This window comes from Actinia tenebrosa, unplaced genomic scaffold (genome assembly GCF_029948245.1).
Source record: "Actinia tenebrosa isolate PJP-AT-01 unplaced genomic scaffold, QUT_ActTen_1.0 PGA_scaffold2__45_contigs__length_23673736, whole genome shotgun sequence".
Classification (NCBI taxonomy): Eukaryota; Metazoa; Cnidaria; class Anthozoa; order Actiniaria; family Actiniidae; genus Actinia; species Actinia tenebrosa.
In genome coordinates this window covers 7,065,849-7,085,135 of record NW_028292579.1, presented here as the reverse complement: position 1 = coordinate 7,085,135, position 19,287 = coordinate 7,065,849, and the positions used below count along the sequence as shown (strand labels likewise).

At 37.7% G+C, this 19,287-nt stretch overlaps 3 protein-coding genes across 3 annotated transcripts; 2 read left to right on the top strand and 1 right to left on the bottom strand.

Moving 5' to 3' along the window:
- Positions 1-1,010: 1,010 nt before the first annotated feature.
- Positions 1,011-2,878, top strand: LOC148909103 (G protein-coupled receptor 12-like). Its single transcript, XM_089034020.1, has one exon. It carries the CDS (start codon positions 1,151-1,153, stop codon positions 2,015-2,017), a length of 867 nt encoding a protein of 288 aa, XP_088890146.1. The 5' UTR covers positions 1,011-1,150; the 3' UTR covers positions 2,018-2,878.
- Positions 2,879-4,466: 1,588 nt separating this feature from the next.
- LOC116305283 (transmembrane prolyl 4-hydroxylase) lies at positions 4,467-10,910 on the bottom strand. Its single transcript, XM_031715165.2, has 11 exons — positions 10,676-10,910; positions 10,000-10,081; positions 9,389-9,523; positions 8,854-8,927; positions 8,665-8,726; positions 8,241-8,275; positions 7,966-8,137; positions 7,582-7,639; positions 6,188-6,315; positions 5,539-5,629; positions 4,467-5,321 (listed from the first exon to the last, which is right to left on the bottom strand). The coding sequence occupies exons 1-11, from the start codon at positions 10,847-10,849 to the stop codon at positions 5,034-5,036; spliced, it is 1,299 nt and encodes a 432-aa protein (XP_031571025.2). The 5' UTR covers positions 10,850-10,910; the 3' UTR covers positions 4,467-5,033.
- Positions 10,911-11,417: 507 nt separating this feature from the next.
- Positions 11,418-19,048, top strand: LOC116305271 (U4/U6 small nuclear ribonucleoprotein Prp3). The gene is made up of 10 exons (XM_031715154.2): positions 11,418-12,001; positions 12,393-12,584; positions 13,049-13,314; positions 14,156-14,243; positions 14,689-14,929; positions 16,070-16,213; positions 16,562-16,661; positions 17,122-17,306; positions 17,962-18,137; positions 18,568-19,048. Exons 1-10 carry the CDS (start codon positions 11,501-11,503, stop codon positions 18,718-18,720), a joined length of 2,046 nt encoding a protein of 681 aa, XP_031571014.1. The 5' UTR covers positions 11,418-11,500; the 3' UTR covers positions 18,721-19,048.
- Positions 19,049-19,287: the final 239 nt, after the last annotated feature.

Sequence of the window (19,287 nt, the reverse complement as noted above, 5' to 3'; positions counted from 1 at the left end):
TCAAAGCCAAATTGAGAGGCAAATAAAAAAATTCGTGAATTAAGTCGGTATCTATATTTTTATTCATTTGACTGACATTTTACTCTGGCATCATTCTCCATTTAATTAATCGAATATCAAAATCACGAATCCTGAAATCCGTTCCATGCATATTCGTGCTTAAAGTCACGCCCTGACGTAGCACCTGACATGGCTTAAGTTTAAGAAGAAACTAGGATACTGAGCTTGGAAAATGATTTAAGCTCCTTGAAAAAAATAGCTAAATGTTATACGTGTACAACTTTATCACATAATACTGAATGTACAGTCAAAATCAACAATCGAGTGCAATTTCAGGCTCCAATTGCTCAAGAAAACCGCTAAAATACAGCGGAAAATGTTCTTATTGGTTACAGTGCATTTACATTAACCAAGGCCACCAAGACAATGCAGATCTTAAATAAGATTTCCTCAAGTGCATCAAAACAAAGAATCAAGTGCAAAAAAGAGATCATGAAAATCATTTCCTTTGCTTTTGTCTGAAATACTTCTTGAAGCTGTTATCCCTTCTATATTCAGATTGTGTTTTTTTTTACAGGAGTCTGAGCAATGAATATTTCGACTTGTCTTCCAAAGTAGCTCCAAACTCAATAAAAATTTGAGAAAAGGTTGAGAATCGAATTTTGGATTGAGAATAATCATGATGAAACATCGTCTGGATATTTTCTGACAAAACTTTGCTTCACCAAACATAATTTACATCGTGGAAGCCGTCTTTTTCGATTCTCTGGCCCCTTAGCTTGAATTGATTTACTGTTGCCAATCAGAAAGTGTCTTTTGAAGAGCATCAGTAAAGCCCACAATTGCACTTAAGAAAATAGCTATAGCTTAACTGAAATATATTGCTTTACATTATTTGAAAGAGCGGTGTTTTTTCAGCTTGTCGAATGGCTCTTTCCGGCAATTTTAAATTCATATGACTTGAGTATTCTTACTGAGAACATCAAAGAAGACTAACTGTGGCTGTCGTCATCAGACGGTATCGACTTTCGCAAGTTTGACGGCTGCTTTTACTAAAAAGAACTCAATTTATATTACCAGGGAGGGCTTGAATTCAGAAAACTCTTGTATTATTGATTGTTTGAATGTCTTCATTTGGTTATTGACGATCATGGAAGTTTTTGTCGTAGTGATTTGTCTTATCAATGCTTTTTCTGCTGTGTCCTCAGTCATCAGTAATGCTCTGGTCTTCCTTGCCATTTTGAAGACACCTTCCCTGCATACGCCATCCAATATACTACTGTGTAATCTTGCATTGTCCGACTTCGGAGTCAGTCTTATCTTTCAGCCCTTGCTTATCATTAATGTTATCACATTCTCTGGATCTGTGCTCGAGTATAAGACTAAGCAAATGGAGAACCTTTTAAGGGCTTCAGGGCTGTTATTCTGTGCTCTTTCTGCCTCAACGATGGTTGCCATATCCTTGGATCGATTCCTAGCTCTTTACTTGCACATTCGCTATTACACATTGGTTACAGTCAAACGAACTAGAATTTTCTTGCTCATTCTATGGACTTCTTACAGCATCGGGTTGCCTACTTGGGCTTTCAGCAATCGCAACTTCTCCAGTGCTGTGGTCCTCCCATTCACCTCATTGTATTTCATGACATCTTTATTTTGCTACATAAAAATATTCCAGATAGTCAGACGCCACCGCCGACAGATTGCAGTCCAGTTCAAATCAGTAAATGTCCCATTCCCAAAACAAGGCAAATCTATAACCACGACCCTTTACATCCATGGTCTCTTCATTATCTGTTTGATACCAATTCTGATTAGCAATGGGGTTTCTGTTGTAATTGGTAAAACTCAGTTAGTTCAGTATCTTCTCTACGTCTCCTGGACTATCCTCGGCCTCAATTCCTCGCTTAATCCTTATTTGTACTGTTACCGCATGAGAGACATTAAAAAAGTCGTAGTAAATATGGCGAAGTTATTTCTCTGTTGGAGATTTCTAAAATCGAAGAGGGAAAGTTAAACTGGAAAATTTCTGGAACATAAAATTGGAAAACATAAGGAAGGTAGTTGTTTCTATATGGCGAAAACACTCCTCTCAGTGTTATTGAAGATTACTATCATCGAAGAGGGAAAAACAAATAATAAATAATAATAATGGGATTAACAACCGGGATTCCACAGTGGTTCTTCTTCCACTGGATTCCAATTGGAATTTAGAAGTTGATTTTTGCGGGAGGAAAGCCGGAGAACTCGGAAAACCCTCGAAGCACAGGAGAGAACCAACAAACAGCTCAACTCACATACGACACCGAGCTCGTCGGGACTCGAACCCGCATCGCATTGATGAGAGGCGAGCGCTCTCGCCGCTACGCCACCCATGCTTCCCTTAAAAAATAAACTGGAGAGAAACTGTTGAGCACAGAAAAGGAGCATCTGAAAAATTACCATCTTAAGGCCAAAACTGAAGACAAAAGAGACCGAAATCAACAAAGCTGTGTTTGGAGTGGCTTAGTAGTAAAGTGTCAGCTTCATACACTGCTAGAACAAACACTGTTACAGTAAAGAAAAGCTTAAGTTATAACATGCATGACTATGAAGATTTGGGCAGGATTTACACAGACCTACTGCTGATCTGTTAGGACGAGGTGTGACGGTCGACTGTGGCCGCCGACATGCAGGGAAAGATGGAAGAGCCTGCTCTGTGAAGGCCCTATGTGCCATTTAGGCGCGAGGAAGATAGGTACCGGTACAGGTAATGCTGATCTACTAACTCTCATGTTTAAAAGAAACACTCTGTCTATAACTTTTAGTTTCTTTGGGGGGATTTTTGATTTGATTCAAAACTCTTTATGACTCTATATAAGCTTAATATACATGTAATCTCACGCGATAAAATAAATGCATGAATTAATGGTTCTTGTTTTACGATTACGAGGGTATTGCAACCTGTGGCCCTCGTTACTTGATCAAATATTAATTTAAATTTGTTGATTAATGAATTTAAGACCAAGAACAATTTTGGATAAATGTTCGGATTTTCAGAAATCAACTCTAGCAGTGCTTTATTCATTATCACAATCACCATTTTCTTAACTAGATTTGAGCGAGATATTTGTTTGTGTTTGAGAACCAACTAGAAAGCTCTAGACAGAGTAATGATATGACATCAAGTCCGGGAATCGAACCCGCAGCGAGCGCTCTCAGCGCTACGCAACTCGATTGCTTCCCATAGAAATGATGCGGAAAGACAATATTCAAAATACGGGAAAGTACTTTTCGCATTCAATTTGGTTCAGTTGAGAAGATTAACATAGAATAAAAACATTTCCAATTTCTCTGTCGTAGAAGAGAGGAAGCAGGTGTATAGAGTTGAAGCCATTTGTCTTTGCACCTGTCTGTTGCTCACTTTAGGATCCAATCATTTTAACCTTTCAACCTCAAGCACAATACGATCGACCAATGTTGATTACTGATTTGCCAGTTTACCGTGACGTCCAGATACTTACCGGCAAGACTGCAACTTTCAGTATGGGTTTTCACGCGTACTTGGAAGTTATCAATCATCCCCCTAAAACCTTTCTCGAAAAGCCATTCTCATTTAAAAGAATTTACCAGCAAAATGAAGTAGTGCAAAAGAACCGCCATTTGTTTCTTTATGCATTGTCGATACTTTCTGCCGACCATTGTCATCTAAATTAGTTCTGTTGAAACGTTGCTCTGTTTAAGGTGAATCGCTACTAAAATATACGTGACAAATTATTGCCTCTTCCTGATATTATTTCAAGTACAATTCTTGATCATTCTAAACCGAGTTAGATAGATAAGTAAAGGTAAGTTGTAGTGCTAAAGCTAAAAATTCAACGATAATATTCCGCGGAGCATTGCTGGGCTCTTAGAAAAAAACGTATCTGAAAAAATCCCCCCTTTTCATTGGATGGTTTTATTTTTATGCTCCAGCACCTATAAGATTTCCGGTAACCTAGCAACTGCATGAATGGAGAGAAGAAAGGGAGTTGCCTTTCCTTTCCGAAATAATGCCATAATACTTTAATAGACCCTTTTCTAGTTCCCAATTACCGCTGTGTTTCTTGATTACAGACTCATTTACTCAGACTTAGCCTCGATTTTGTGAGAATATTCACGTGTTCCAGTCAAGGTTCGTCAAGTTTCAATGTGTTTGTATTGTTGAAGTTGTGCATTCTTTACTTTACCGTTGGTATTTGTGAATATTTAAACACTGATGCGAGGCTAAGCCTGAGTAAATGAGTCTGTAATCAAGAAACACAGCGGTAATTGGGGACTAGAAAAGGGTCTATTGCGTGAGCAAGCACTTGAATGGCATTGGTCGGACATAGGAACACCTTCATCTGTCCTTAATAACATAACCCACGATATTTTTTACACTTTTTCATAAAAGTGGAAAAATTGCGCTTTGAATTGAAAGGAAATAGTGTAAGGTCTACAAAAACTTGAAGGTCGCCTCTGACAATTTATATGACTGTCCGCATCCAGCTGTCCGCAAACCAAGCCACACAGGATATATATATACAGGAAGGAAGACAGATAAGCTCAGATATATGCATCTTGGTAATTAATACATTTCTCCTAATTTCGACACAGAAGAATTGATTCTTAGTTTCGTGAATGGTTTAACCTGCAGTTTCTTAAGCAACTTTCTTGTCTTTTTCACCTTTCTTTTTTATATCTGTCTGCCTGTCTTCCTTAATCTGTAGTTCAGTCTTTCTTACGTCGCTTTCTTTCTTCTTTCTTTAAACATTCTTCAATCCTTCTTTCTTTTCCATTTTTTGCCGTTTTTAATGCGGCACAGCCACAAACCACCGAAACATGCAGCATCTTCATGCACCAATATTTGTCACTACAATACTCTTAATAATGCCATCTACTTGCTTTGTAGCGCACAGCACTCTATAACTGTTCTTCCTATTCAAAACTAGTCAAGCTTTCATTCAGTTACTCTCCAAAAGCTAAGCCTGCATGCGCATCTTCCAATTAATACAGATTGCACGACAGATCAATCAAACTTCCGCTAGCTCCTCGTCGTCAAGATAAAAACTTTTCAAATGAGCTGAATCAGCTTCCGGTGCTGTTAGCCAATTATTGGCCACGAATTTTTGTCCCTTTTTGACGTCACATCCGCCGTGTAAAGATCTGTCGTCACGTGGTCCCATCCATCCAGTTTTCTCGTCTTGTAAGAAATTGTACCACATTATGGCTTTACCTTTCTTGGGAGGAACCACGAGGTTTGCTGAATGGCAGTACTTGCTTAAGTTGTAGAGATCTCCCTTCCTGCGGTCTCTGTATTCCTTAAAAAAAACATTAAAAAAATATATAATGAATGAAATCATCAAGGGAAAGATTTGTACCACGAGGTTTTGTATTTATGCATAGAATAGATCCTTGCATTAATTTTCTAGAGGAATCGTTCTGGGGACAATATGCCACCTTTTCTTATGCAAAAAAAATCCATTGTTTTGTCCCCCAGAACAATTCCTCTCAGGACTCAGTACAAGGGGTCTATACCGTTTCGTTGAAGTTCTCTGCGTCAGCCACCGGGAAAGCTGTTTCTCCTCCTTCCTCGACGTCATTGAGATAATACAGGACAGTTATGTATCTAGAGATAGAAAGAGTGATAAATATTAGAATATATATTATCATGATAATGACAATAGCAATACAAATATCTGAACTGAGGATTATTTATAGAGAAATATAAAATGACTTAAAACAACACTGGACGACTATGTAAAATTATGGCGGTCATGCCTATGGAGGCTTTGCACCATCACGTGATGGCAGCCATGACAGGAGACATAAATATTGAGTCGATCTACCTTAGGAAACTGTATTCTTTCTCATATAAATTAGATTAGACCAGATTCAATTGTCGTTTTCCTCCTACCGCAAAACCTGACTAAACTAAATTTAAATTCAAACTGTGAGTTAGCGATGCCCTGACTTAGAATATCCCATATGTTGTTTCCGATCAATTAATCTGAGACATTTGTGGCTTTACAAGGTCGCAGGTGGCTTTGAGGCACGAAGAATCATCGAGCGACCGCCATTTTGTTTTTATGAATCTTGCTCATGGTTTTTAAGCAATGTCTTGTTTCAGGAAATCGATGAAATTTGACTAATTCATACTAATTCGACATGCTATCAAGGCTCTTACCTGCACACCCTACAAAATGAACCGTCATCCATTGATTTAAGATGACAGCACTTGGCTTGAGGAAAGTCGGATCTTCTTGCGCTATCATAATGAGCATTGTAATGACCTCGCTTGTCGTATCGTACTACCTATAAGAGGGATACCATCATAAAGAAAATACTTGTTATGAAGAGATAAAGTGAACGGTGTTATATTAGATCATCATCAAACAACTAAAGGCCCGGACGGACAGTGTATGGTGCGTCTGTTGTTAATAAGGCATTATTTGAGCTATGGAAGTTGATTGAACAAAACGTATAGAAAGAACATTTTGCAAATAAAATCAGAGACAACAAGTAATGAATTAAATATCAAAGTCTTCTGAAAAATGGTATACTTTACTATTATTAAATTTCACTATCTGCAGGGCCTTAAACCAGAACTTTTACAGGGAGGGTGCACATCGTATAAAAACAGAACCAAAAAAGAAAAAAAGAGAGAGAGGAAAACGTAACCAAAAGAAAGCAGAACCAAAAATAAGAAAGAACAAAAAAGAAAAGGAAATTGATGAGCGGCGGACCTTAAGCTTTTATGGGGGGGAGGGGGGGATGACGTGCCTCCAGTGCTCCCTCTAGTTACGGTCCTGCTGTGAACGTTGATAGCAACGTCGAAGGCCTGATCATTATCCAAGTGATGCACCTGATGCCGCGCACTGTCACGGTGTTGTCACCGAATCATGTCAGTATAGCATATTATGAAAATGTGACGCGTTTTCTCTGCAAGGCCAAAATAAGTTGATCGAATCAAAAATCGAAGTCTTCTGCACATCAAACCACTAAATGTCATTGACTGGCAGAGAGTGTCAATTTATTGACAGCAATGCAACGCTTTAGGCTCAGCTCAGCTAAGTTCGAACGTCAAACTTCACATGAGCAGAACCTGATTGAAACAATGGGTAACAAGACGGTCTTCCTTGTTGTCATTAGGTTCGGCTCATGTGAAGTTCGACCTTTGCGATGAGCCTTATATAGGCATGTTCACTGGGTGAAAATTGTTGTGCGCAACGCGGCAGAAGTAGAAGTATATCTTAATTATATATCTTCGGTTTTTTGCGCAACTGTTGTAGAGGTGGACTCACCATGTAAATTATTTCGTTAAGGTTGGCAACGTACTGCGCGCAATAGCATCGCTATCAGAGAAGATTTTGTTTAACAGTAAAACGTCACGACACGCGGCAACGTCACGGTATGTATTAAGGGCAGCCTTTAAACCAATCACAGCAAGAGTAAAAACTATTCATCCAAGCAAAATACTTGGTCACAGTTACCGTCACGGTCACATCACGGTCACGGCACGGAAAGTGTGTACCGTAAGTGTTTTACATGCAGTCATGCAAAAGTCAGGCTCTAACTTACTTGTAAGTATTCGCCACCGTATACTATTTCTTTTGGTAGTTTTGTAAGCTTCCAAATCCTAAAAGAAAAAATCTAGCTTTCATTAATTGCGCTTTCGCATTTCCTAATTTTAGACTTCTCAAATGGACGTAAACCCTGCTTTCCTGGGATTTCAGACCTCGTGTTATTTGCTTTGAATATTATTTTCGAATTCTTCGCTTACGATAATATTATATTGAAAAGGTTGTTGATAAGGAATCTTTCCCTCCAGGGAATGACGTGTGGGTCGAAATTGCTCAGCATTGCGAAATTATTAACGACTATTTTAGCTATAAAGGGTGAGAACACGGCGACCAAACAATTCAGTTAACATGACTAAGCTCCTAGTTCACATTTATCTCATACCGTTTTCTCAAAGTTCTCATTGTGTTGTCAGAATATCTTCCCTGTAGAAGCCATACTTGTTCACTGTATCTGTCGCGGTGATGCGGGTGGTACTGCTTAAGATCGTTCAAGTACATATCAATAGCCTTGGTTCTTTTTTGGACATTCTGCCATTCAGCGTAGTCGATGATACCTACAGATAAAGAGTTGAAACTCTTACGACTTCTTACTATGAATGTAAATGTTCGACCATGAGCTAATAGAATATACATTTAGTTATTTTCAGTCTGTCTTACCATCCTCCATTTCTTTAAGATCAAGCTTTTTTATCCTAAGATGAAAAAATTATTTTAAACGAACGGTACGAAATGTAGTGACATCAGTTGCCATCAGCGCTTGCCTGTCTCCAGTGCGCGAAATCTATCAGGCTCGAATCCTGAACTCAGTGTCGTCAAGAGAATATTCTCTTGGTGTCGTAAGTAAGTGGAGCTCAATTTTGGTTCTCTCCTGCTATTTAAGGGTTTTACTTCGAGTTCTCTGATCTCCTGACAAATAACTGAACTATATTTCAATTGAATTCCCAGTCAAAAGCGCCACTCACTATCAAGTTTTAAATTGTACGTCGTCGCTGCGGATTTCAATATGGCGGGAGATAATCACGCGACACGAAGAGTATGTTGTGTAGTCTTAAGCGACCGATTCAAAAGAGCAAATACTCACATCTCGTCAATGTCTTCATCCTCCAGTATCAAGTACTTGTATGTCTCAGCGAACATTTTAACCTGGGAAATTAAGAATAAAGAGAAAGAAGTTTAGAATCTAATGAGTCATCTGGTTTTTGTTTTTTTGTTTGTTTTTTTTTGTTTTTTTTTTGGGGGGGATTGGTTTTCGGTAAGGCGGACATCCTACCTCTTCTCTGGTGATTTCATAATCTTTGTCAATGTCCCAGAAACGAAAGTAACCGGCAGTGCTATTCGAATGACCTGAGAGAAATAAAATAAAACCACATTCAATATTCAAATCTAAATATACATAACTACACCACGCAACGACCGGCAAACTGTATAAACCAAAAGCTACTTGGGCGTAATCAATCTCTTGAGAAAAATATTCTTGATTTGAGTTGTATCCATATTCACTTGTCTATTCAAGCATAACTTCCAAACTAAATCAATAATACTCAAGGGAATGATAGGTGGTTTAAAATTAGAAAGTAGTGGTTCAGAATGCGGTGTAGTTAAAACCAGATAGTGTTAGTGCTGTGGCGGATCCAAAACGATTTCAAGGGGGCGACTGTTACTGAGCTAGTGACGCATCACATAGCATCCTTTTTAGCTTATACCTTAGCCTTCATTTATACTATTTTTCGAATCCAAGAAGCGCGGAGTGGCTAGCAACTAACCAATCCGCCACTTTGGATCCGCCCTTGGAGTGTCTCGTTTACCTTCAGTAGATTTCATAGACTTGAAGTGTTCCGCATTCAAAGGATCCATGAGAGTCTCGCTGCTGAGCATTCCTGCTTTCACTGCCAGATTAACGATGTGATCACATTCGTCCGATGATAAAAAGTCAGGTATTTCTGTGGTATGCAAAAAAGCCATTGTTGGTTTTCACAGCCGCCATGTTGGATGAATTAACAAAAGATTCGTCATTAGTCTCTTTTGTCATATCATCCAACATGGCCGCCGTGTCTTTTATTATTTCATTCTCTTGGGAATGATTGAAAACCAGCAATTGAAAATATCAGTAGAATTCTTGGGACGCACGTTACGTCATAGCCGCCATGTTGGTTGACGATAAGAAAGCATTCTTTAGTAGCTTCTATTGAAAGATCAACCAGCGCCCTTAGTGTCTGTTTCATTGTTGTATATGTCTCAAGGGATTTCGAGTCGTGTGGTGCCCTTCTTTCTCTCATTCCCTTGACCCTTTGCGTCCCTCGATGAAAATAGATGAGACGACTGGGGACGAGTCAGTTGTTGCACCCCAAGATTGATAAAAGTCTATCATTATCATTATGATTACACTAATTAACCTGTAGTTGTAGATCTTACTCACCGAACACAGGTGGATGTATAGCCCTTGTGATCATCTTGTATGTCTGGTTTCCTTCTAATCTCAGATTGCGCACGTGACCAATCTGTAAAAAAATTAATAAGAGCTGAGCCTGCACTAAAAGAAATTCAGCGACTTAGCCTACAATTACACTGTACGACCGCTGTGTTCGTTGATCACAGGCACACGCATTCAGGATAAGCCCTGTTTTGGTGTCAAATGAAAGGCAGTTGTTTCATGAGAAGGGAATTTTAGTCGCAAAAAAAACCTAACAAACCAGAACTGAGATTTCAGATATTTGGTACTTTCGGCTCTATGTCTGGGATTTCAAGGTATCTACAGATCACTAGGATCCAGACTCCCTGACGTGAGGAGATAGCGCGGATCATTTTGATAACAAAGAAGTCATTGTATTTTAATTAGATTCCGATTACATTTGGTGCCTTCATAAAATCACGTCACGCACTAAGACTGCGTGATGTAAATTTAGGTGAAATTTGAAAAGAATGATTAAAAATTAATTTTAATGGAGTCATGAATAGCCAGAGCTTTGAAAGAGGTTTAAGAAGATATAAAGGATCGATGGTCACTACTATAATAGTCACTACAACCAAATAAAGTTTAACTAAAATAATTAAAAGAATTTTCATAGCATACTATTGATCATGAATCAAATTACCTTTACTGGATCCCAGCGGTACAGCTTTGACTTTCCATCATCAAAGCACGGCCCTTCGTCCTCGGATATCTGGCAAACATTTCCTGGACAACCGCTGTCTTCCGTCATGTACCCATTTGAAAACCCGCTGTACATTAAAAATAAAAGAATGGGCAGAAAATATGTGACTGTCATTCGGTTTTTCGTAAAATAAACTTGAAATTAATACAGTGGGTTTCAATAAGGGCTTAGTTTGATAAAGAGGTTTTTTTGTAGGGATATTTTGGAGAATATTGTGAATAAGTAATGAGAGAGTACAGGGACTGTATTAATCACTGACGCGAATTTGCGTCAAACAGAGAAAAACTTTGTCAAATACCCGCAGATAAAAAATCTGAAAACAAATATAAAATTTAGAAAGAAAATATTTTCTCAAGTATTGCGTTTCTTTATTTCAAACGAAAAAGTTTTTAACACTACTCTACAATGATTTCTAGCGACCGAAATATAATGAAAATAAAACAATAAGATAGCTAATTTTCCTTACGGCTTTACTAGAAAAATTGCAGAGTATAAAATATTTCACTGTTGGTAAATTTTTCTTTCAAAGGCCTTTTGAATTTAAGGATTGTAAGAAAATCCCTTTGGTTCGTTTAGTTTCTTTTCCATTTGAGACCTATGAGACTGCAGTCAATCATGGTTCTAGTAAGCAGTATCCGTGTTATAATATATGCGCATGACTCATCGACGTTCACATGTGTTTTTCAAGATGGCGGCCTACATTGAACTACAACTGTAAACTTCAAAAATATCTAATTTTTTCCAGTAATAACACATAAAAACACTATGTCAGGAGTCAGTAGAAAAGAGCTTGATGAGCTCAAGGTGTGGATCGGAGAAAGCGTCAAGAAACGTCTCGGTTTTAACGAGAAATCCGTTGTCAAAGCAGCTTTAGATTGTGTTTCTAAAAACTTAGACAAACGATCATCCATCGAGCAACTGGCTACATTTCTAGACGATCTTGCGCCACAGTTTGTCGAAGATTTGTTTAACAGAGTGACTCAGATTAAAACGAACAAGTTATTGAGTTCGCATAAGAGTTCTAGCTCACGGAAGAGGACTTTAGAGGATGTGTTTGGTGATGATACTGACGAATCTTCGACTACGGCTGTAAAGTCTTCAAAACGAAAACAGAGTAGATTTGATGCTCTAAAGGAGGATAATGAGCCGCTTCCACCAGCCATTCCTGAGCCGATGGATGGACCAGCACACTTGAATAGCAGTCAGATATCAGAGATGGTGGCGAACATGAAGAAACAGATAGAAGAACGAAAGAGACAACTGCAGGTAACAAACTGGATCATTTGGTGGTGTGCAACAAATATGTTTTGTAATCTTCTAAATGCTTTTATTACTGGGGCAACTGCAGAATATGAGGGTAAAATAGCAACTGTGCTAAGTGTGTTATGGGAACAAAGAGAATTACTCAGTGGCAATGCCTTGCTAAAGACATGTCAAGATGTAAATGTTGGTCTCCCTGTGTCTTAGTACAAGAAGACAGGTCTAAAAGACATTTAGTTAGCATTGGGTTTGACATAATGACGAGCCGCATGAGGCTGATTTACATGTGACCAGTCAATGTTACTGGCCGAAAAGACTGGCCTGAGGCATTTGGCCAGACATTGTCTGTTGACCTGCCTTTATCTTTAGCCCTAATCTTACGTGCTCCTTATCACAGGTGACGGGTCAAGCAAGAGGTATAATACCATCTGCTGCTCCAGTAATACCTCAGTCATTACCAACATTACCCCACACAACGCCCAGCCTAGAACAACAGCAACAATTAATGAATGACGCTATTGAAAAAGCAAAAAGAGCTGCTGAGCTGCAGAAAAAGATCCAAGAACAACTGGCTAGCAAACCTAACTTGGTGAGTAATCAAAAAATTTGATGAAATATTGGTTTCAATCATATTTTAAGGAGCAAGCATAGACTGGTTGGTTAGTGCACTGAAAGAAAAGCAAGACATCTAAGGTTTTTGCCCATGTACATGTTTCTAATTTTTTTAACTCCGCTTCATTTATGTTTCTTCATGTGGAACATTGATGGAAAGAAAGGCAAAAAGATCCTTTTTTGGACGCTATGAAAAAGCATTCTACTGCAGTTTTAGATATTCTGCCAACTTAGACATTTGAATGACTTCTTGTAAAATTGGCTTTTACTGCCGCCATTCGAGAACATATAAGGTACTGACTGATTACTTTTGATTGATGGCAGTGAAAAACCAAATTTTAGTGTGCAACTTGCAACTACCGTGTTCACAGAATATTGAAAAGCACAGTAAAGTAAAACAATTGATATTAAATATGCTTCTTTGTCTGTTTTTCTATTCAGTTTGCAAACTCACAACTCACCCATGCAGGAGCATCACTTGTCAAGTCTGGTATGGTCAACTTAACGTCAGTCAAAGATGAGAAACCAAGCCCACTTATACTTGACGATAAAGGAAGAACAGTAGATGAGCATGGTAAGGCTGTGCAGCTGAGCAGTAGGATGCCTACCTTGAAGGCAAATATCAGAGCCAAGAAGAGAGAGCAGTTTAAAGTCGAGAAGCCAAGTGAGGACTTAACAGAAAGGTCCTTTTTTGATTCAAGAGTGGCGTAAGTTTTAGAAAATTGTGGTAAAAATTCTTGCTTGATATATACATACACTAAAGTGTACACTGTAGTCTCACTAATGCACTGTTTGTATGACAATCCTCTGCTGTTGTTGAACAAGTTATGCATTTCCCAGCTTAACTGTCTGAGTAGATTTTATATATATATACACTCTGTACTATAACTAACTCCCTATTCTTTATTGGTCTATCATCAATGCTGCATTCTGATTGGATGATTCAATACCAGTTATATTCTACTTGTAGCCAAAAGTGCAGGCTTTGCAAACCAAAACATTGAATTTAACTTTAATTCAAAACCTGTTTGCAACTATATATTTGATGACTAGTTGGATTTTACTAAAACAATTAGTCCTCTCACCCTCATGGCCTATGAGTCAATAGCCCATTTGGGGCTCAAGGATTGATTGCTGAATTGCTGGCAATCCTTTGCTGCTGATAGAAAAATGCTTGCATTAATTCACAAGTAAGAAGAGCAGATTTGCCATATAGTATATGTAACTAACATGATACAATCAAGAAAAAGAACAATAGTGACTCTGACCGCCTTTGCCATGACAGAGAGAACAATAGACATGTCACTCATTCATTGCTTCATTGCCTCTTCCCACCCTTTGTTTGCATTTACTCGCTTCACACATTTTCATCATCATTCTGATGAAGGCTATCACTAGTTATAGCAAAAACGTCATGTTTTTAAAAAAATTCTATGGGTTTTATCTGTAATCTTACATTTAATTTAACATGATACACTTTCAGCTTATAATAGTGCAATAATTTGAAGATTTCATTCATTTCCCTGATGGTTCCTTCCTTCTTTCTAGTGTACCAAATGCTGTACGAGCCAAGAGGACATTCAAATTTCATGACAAAGGAAAATTCCAAGAAATTGCTCAAAGAATTAGAGCAAAGGTAAAAACAAAAGTTTTGGTCTTGTTAGCAAAGAGGAGTAATAGGTGGGTGGGGGTGAGAAAGGGTGACTTTGGCTTCATACTTTAAAGACCTTCAAAAATTTTTTGATACAACTTCTGGGCTAAACTCATGTAGATCTATTTGGAATTTAGCGTGTTTGGTTTTGTGAAGGGAGGAGACCTGAAGAACCTAGAGAAAAACTATTCAATAAAGGGAGAGGACTAAAAAAAATAATCACATGTGATGCCGAGTCCAGGAATTAAACCCTGGAACCCAGAAGTAATTCCCAAGACATTTAGCTACTGCTATTTTTATAAACATGCGAACTTGCTACTGACGGCAGAGAAAAAACAAATTTTAGCATGGAGTTCTCAGTTACAGAGTTCTCATGTTTTTTAAGATAGCAGTTAGATACATGTAAGATTTTACTGTCTCTAACTTACAGACACAGTTAGAAAAACTTCAAAAGCAAATTGCAGCAGTGGCAAAAAAGACAGGAATTTCTTCAGCGACAAAGCTTGCCATGATTGCCCCAACCAAAGACATACAAGAGGGACATGTTCCAGATATTGAGTGGTGGGATCGGGTTATTGTCCAACAAGGAAGGTACGAGGATGTCAGTAATGCTGAGCAACTTCAAGGGATTACGGCACTGATAGAACATCCCAAACAGAAGCATCCACCAGGTGAGAATGGTCATGATTGATGGCAATGATGAATAATGATAATAATATAAGTTATATAGCACTTAAGCCTGGTTTTCACGAGCGACTCAAGCACAAGCACAAGCACAAGCACAAACATTAGGATCACAATTTTTCCTTTTTGTTGTGCTTGCGCTTATGCTTGTGTTAGACAGTTTTCACGATGAAATACAGTAAGGCCTCTTATGAAACCCCTCTTATGCTTGAGCTTGTGCTTGCGTCGCTTGTGAAAAGGCTTAATGCATTGCTGTTCTAAGCACTTCACAATAAAAAAATGTACTAAAATTTAAGTACTGTTCCATAAACGAGAGTGTTTTATCGGGTATTTTAGACCTGATGAAACACGATCTGTGAGTTTATTAAATGGCTTAAAAAACTCATGATGTATGTTGCTTCTCATATTGTACTGAGTTCTTTACGAAATGAACCAAACTTGATAGAGAAAATCCAGGTTAAAGTTTATGTAAATGAAGATGAATTTATATCACATATAAAACCTCCTTCATGGTCATGATTTCTATTGTGTTTCCTTCATGAATTATTAATGAGTTTTTAATTACAAATTAATGAACAGTTACTGTTCTATTGGCTAGTGGTTCTCAAGTTGTACTAACCCAGAGGTAATTTGTACTAGTCGTGGTTTAGTGGACTATTGCTAAGGTTGAGGACTGATTAATTAAAAAATGAGTATCATATGTAAATATGTGAATGTAAATAGGATCTAGCAATGGTTTGCAATGGCTCTTTATACACTAAAGTCTAATTTGAATTTAAAAATTGATTTTTGTGGAGAGAGAAAAACAGGAGAAAAAAGGAGAAAAAACCTTGAAGCACAAAAGAGAACCAACAAGCAACCCTACTTCCAGTGAACATAAAACACCAAGTTCAGTAATCAATCACTTTTTCCTCCTCAATAAGTTATCTCTACTCTTACTTTTCTCACTGAACTCTGAAGATGACTTCGGTTCAGGTTGTAGAAACGTCAGTCACCACCAACAACAGTCTTTCTCAAGATTACACTCTCCCAGATGTCGATCACACTTCACAACAAACATCTTTATTCCATTACTAGGATATTTAAAAATAATTTTTGTTCATTTTCCTTGTTATTATTTGTCACAGCTGAGCCTAAAGAAGCTTTAGTTATTCCAATCATGCTGACGAAAAAGGAGCGGAAGAAAATAAGAACCCAAAGAAGAAGAGAAGTTGAAAAAGAAAAAACAGAAAAGATAAGACTTGGTCTAGAACCACCCCCACCCCCAAAAGGTGTGTATTCATTGATCAAAGCCCAGTTTCAAGTCTAGTTAGGCAAGCCAATTTAAGAATGTGTAAAAACTCCAATCTAGTCCATGTTCTCACTATAAGGAGAAAAACGCAAGAAAATGGAAGATTTTGTTTTTCTTGTGCTGGCTTGTGCTTGTGCTTAGAGCACAATTGTGTCACTAGTGAGAATCAGAATAAATTTGATTACACTAGATATCTTGACCAAGTGGTTTTGAAACCTTTGTCCCAATGATGTTTGAGATAATGGGACTCCACTTTAGAAAGGTTAAAAAAATGACAATTATTATGTAATAGATTAAGAAAGTTTTACTTTATGGAATTGGTTTACAGTAAAGATCTCCAACTTAATGAGGGTACTTGGTAGTGAAGCTGTACAAGATCCTACGAAAGTTGAGGCTCATGTACGAGCACAGATGGCACAGAGGCAAAAGTAAGTAGGCCATAGGTTGATTCATAGGTGGCTTTTGTGTGAGTAGGAAAATGAGGAAAACGATGTGCAACAAATTCATAATCGTACTGTAACCATAACCATGCTATTATGCTTCGGGGAATGGTTGAATTACTGGAAGAACATTGGTAAAACATTTCATTGTTACTACTGTACATGTCACACCATCTGCATGCCGTCACTCTATATAGTATGTTTCCCCATTCATTTAAAAACTGCTTTATTAGCATATGTATGGTTGTGCAAGATGACCATAAGACTCTGTGGGCAAGTATAAGAAGTTGCCAGGGTCATCCAGTTATTTGTAATCATTGTAATAACTGTAAATTATTACGCTGAGGAGACTACTGGATGATTACAATCATCACTCAACTTAGCTTCCCTCTTTAAATTATTTACTATCATTTTGTCTCTAAAGTGTTTGATAACTTTGTTTCATCAGAGCCCATGAAGCTGCTAATGCTGCTCGTAAGTTGACACCAGAGGCAAGACGTGAAAAAAATATCAAAAAGTTAAAAGAAGACACATCTCTGGGAGTCCATGTAGCTGTATTTAGAGTAAATGACCTGCACAGTCAACAGAAGAAATACAAAGTGGATATCAATGCTCAGCAATATTATCTGAAAGGTAAAAAAGTCCAATATTTGCACTTGCCTTAGGTATTTGGAGTACTTTGAATCCCTTTATGCCTAGGGAATGACATAAAGTATGGTCCAAAATGGGTAAATATTACACCCAAGGTAAAAATGTCTACGAATTGGTGTAAGTCAAGAGAAATGTTTATACTGTATGCACTTATTTCGAAGAAGGTTGTTGGACCAAATAGCAAAATGTTTAGTTCCAGAAAATATCCATACCCTACCCATGAAGGAAATTGTGAATTCTGGAGGGGAGGCGAGTTAGAGAAAGAGCAAAATTACAGAGTTCGTATGGAAGAAAATTGTAAGTTCCTAGGGGTAGGTGGCCCTTTTACAAATTCCCTCCGTCGTATATATTGAAAAGAACTATGTTTTTAAAAAGATTATATTGACAAAATGGAAACACTAAGAATAAACATTTGTTTCTGGCACCTAAGAGGTATTTTTAAAGAATATTAAAGATTCTGGTTTCGTTTGGTCAGCGTTACCGTTTGCCATTCTCACTGACAACCTTTTTTTGAAATAAGTGTACAGCTAGGTATAAGAGTACAATATTTACCAATGGGAACTGTTTAGGGCTTACTAGATGGAGCCTTATCAAGTTAAATGTTGATATACTAATACAAAAACTTCTTTTCAACCAGGTTGTGTTGTGTTATACAGAGAGCTAAATTTGGTCATTGCTGAAGGAGGACCAAAGGCCATTAAGAAATACAAACGGTTGATGCTACACCGCATCAAATGGGCTGAGGAGAAGAAGAAGAAGCGTGAGGATGATGACGAAGAAAAAAAAGTTAACGCTTGTGTCCTTGTGTGGGAGGTAGGAAAGCTATAAATCAAGAAATAGAAAACGCACGCATATGTGCAGTTAAAGCACGCAGGGTTTGGCAGAACACGAGAGAAGTGTTAGGAGAAGCATGAGGAGTAGCAGAGTGCTTCTCGACACTTTTCAAGTGTTCTGTCAATCCCAAGGTGTTTTATGACTCCGCACAGCACAGCAAGCAAGTTTTTTATTTCTTTTATGAAATACAATTAATTGCAATAAGCGTTATTTCAGATAGGAATGACGAAACTGAAAGTGCGCGCGTGCTGTGTGCTCTCATAAAGCACACTCTTTCAGCCAATCAGATTGTGAGATTTAGAGCTATTATTCTATAATAATTGTTTCAGTTCCATCTTCCAAAACCAAAACAACCAAGAAGAACACAATGATATTCAGAAAATTGATTTCTCTCATTTTGTCTACTCAGGGAACAAACAAGGAGCACAGCTTCAATGACTGGAAATTTAAACAGTGTCCAACAGAAGCTATTGCAAGGGAACACTTGAAAAAATATGGTGTTGAACATTACTGGGATCTGGCAAGAAGAGAATCGTTACTGGAAGGCACTGAGGAAACATAGGCAGACACATGAAATCCATTCTCTTACCAGCTGCATATAAACATTACTTAAGCTACTCTGGATACTGTAGCTAATGATATAGATCTTTTGACTTGAAGGCATGATATGTTAAACTTTATCTTGTGCTTGTAAAAGTCGAGCGCAAAAGTACCTCCTTATTAAGAGTTCATGTTCAATCTTTTTTAACTGATTTTCAAAAAAAGTAGACAGTTTTGTGGCAATAAACGAAATGTAAGCTACTTCTAGAAAGCATATAAGGGCAAAAGAATACCATGACAAAATGAATTAGGAGTAATAGGAGCTACAAATTAAACACACTTTCCATTAAGCAGACTGTTTGTTTTCAATATATCAATATTATATTATATATATCATTCTGAAAATATTTGAATGTTTAAATACAGGACACAGCTAACTCACTGATCAAATTGGAATTTACAAGGGAGTACATTAATGGAAAACTAAGAGAAAATCCTTAATTCTGCAACATTCACACCTTTCATTTCATATTACCTTATCTCTACCACATTTGAGACATGATTTAAAAACATCCTTCCACAGGGGTAG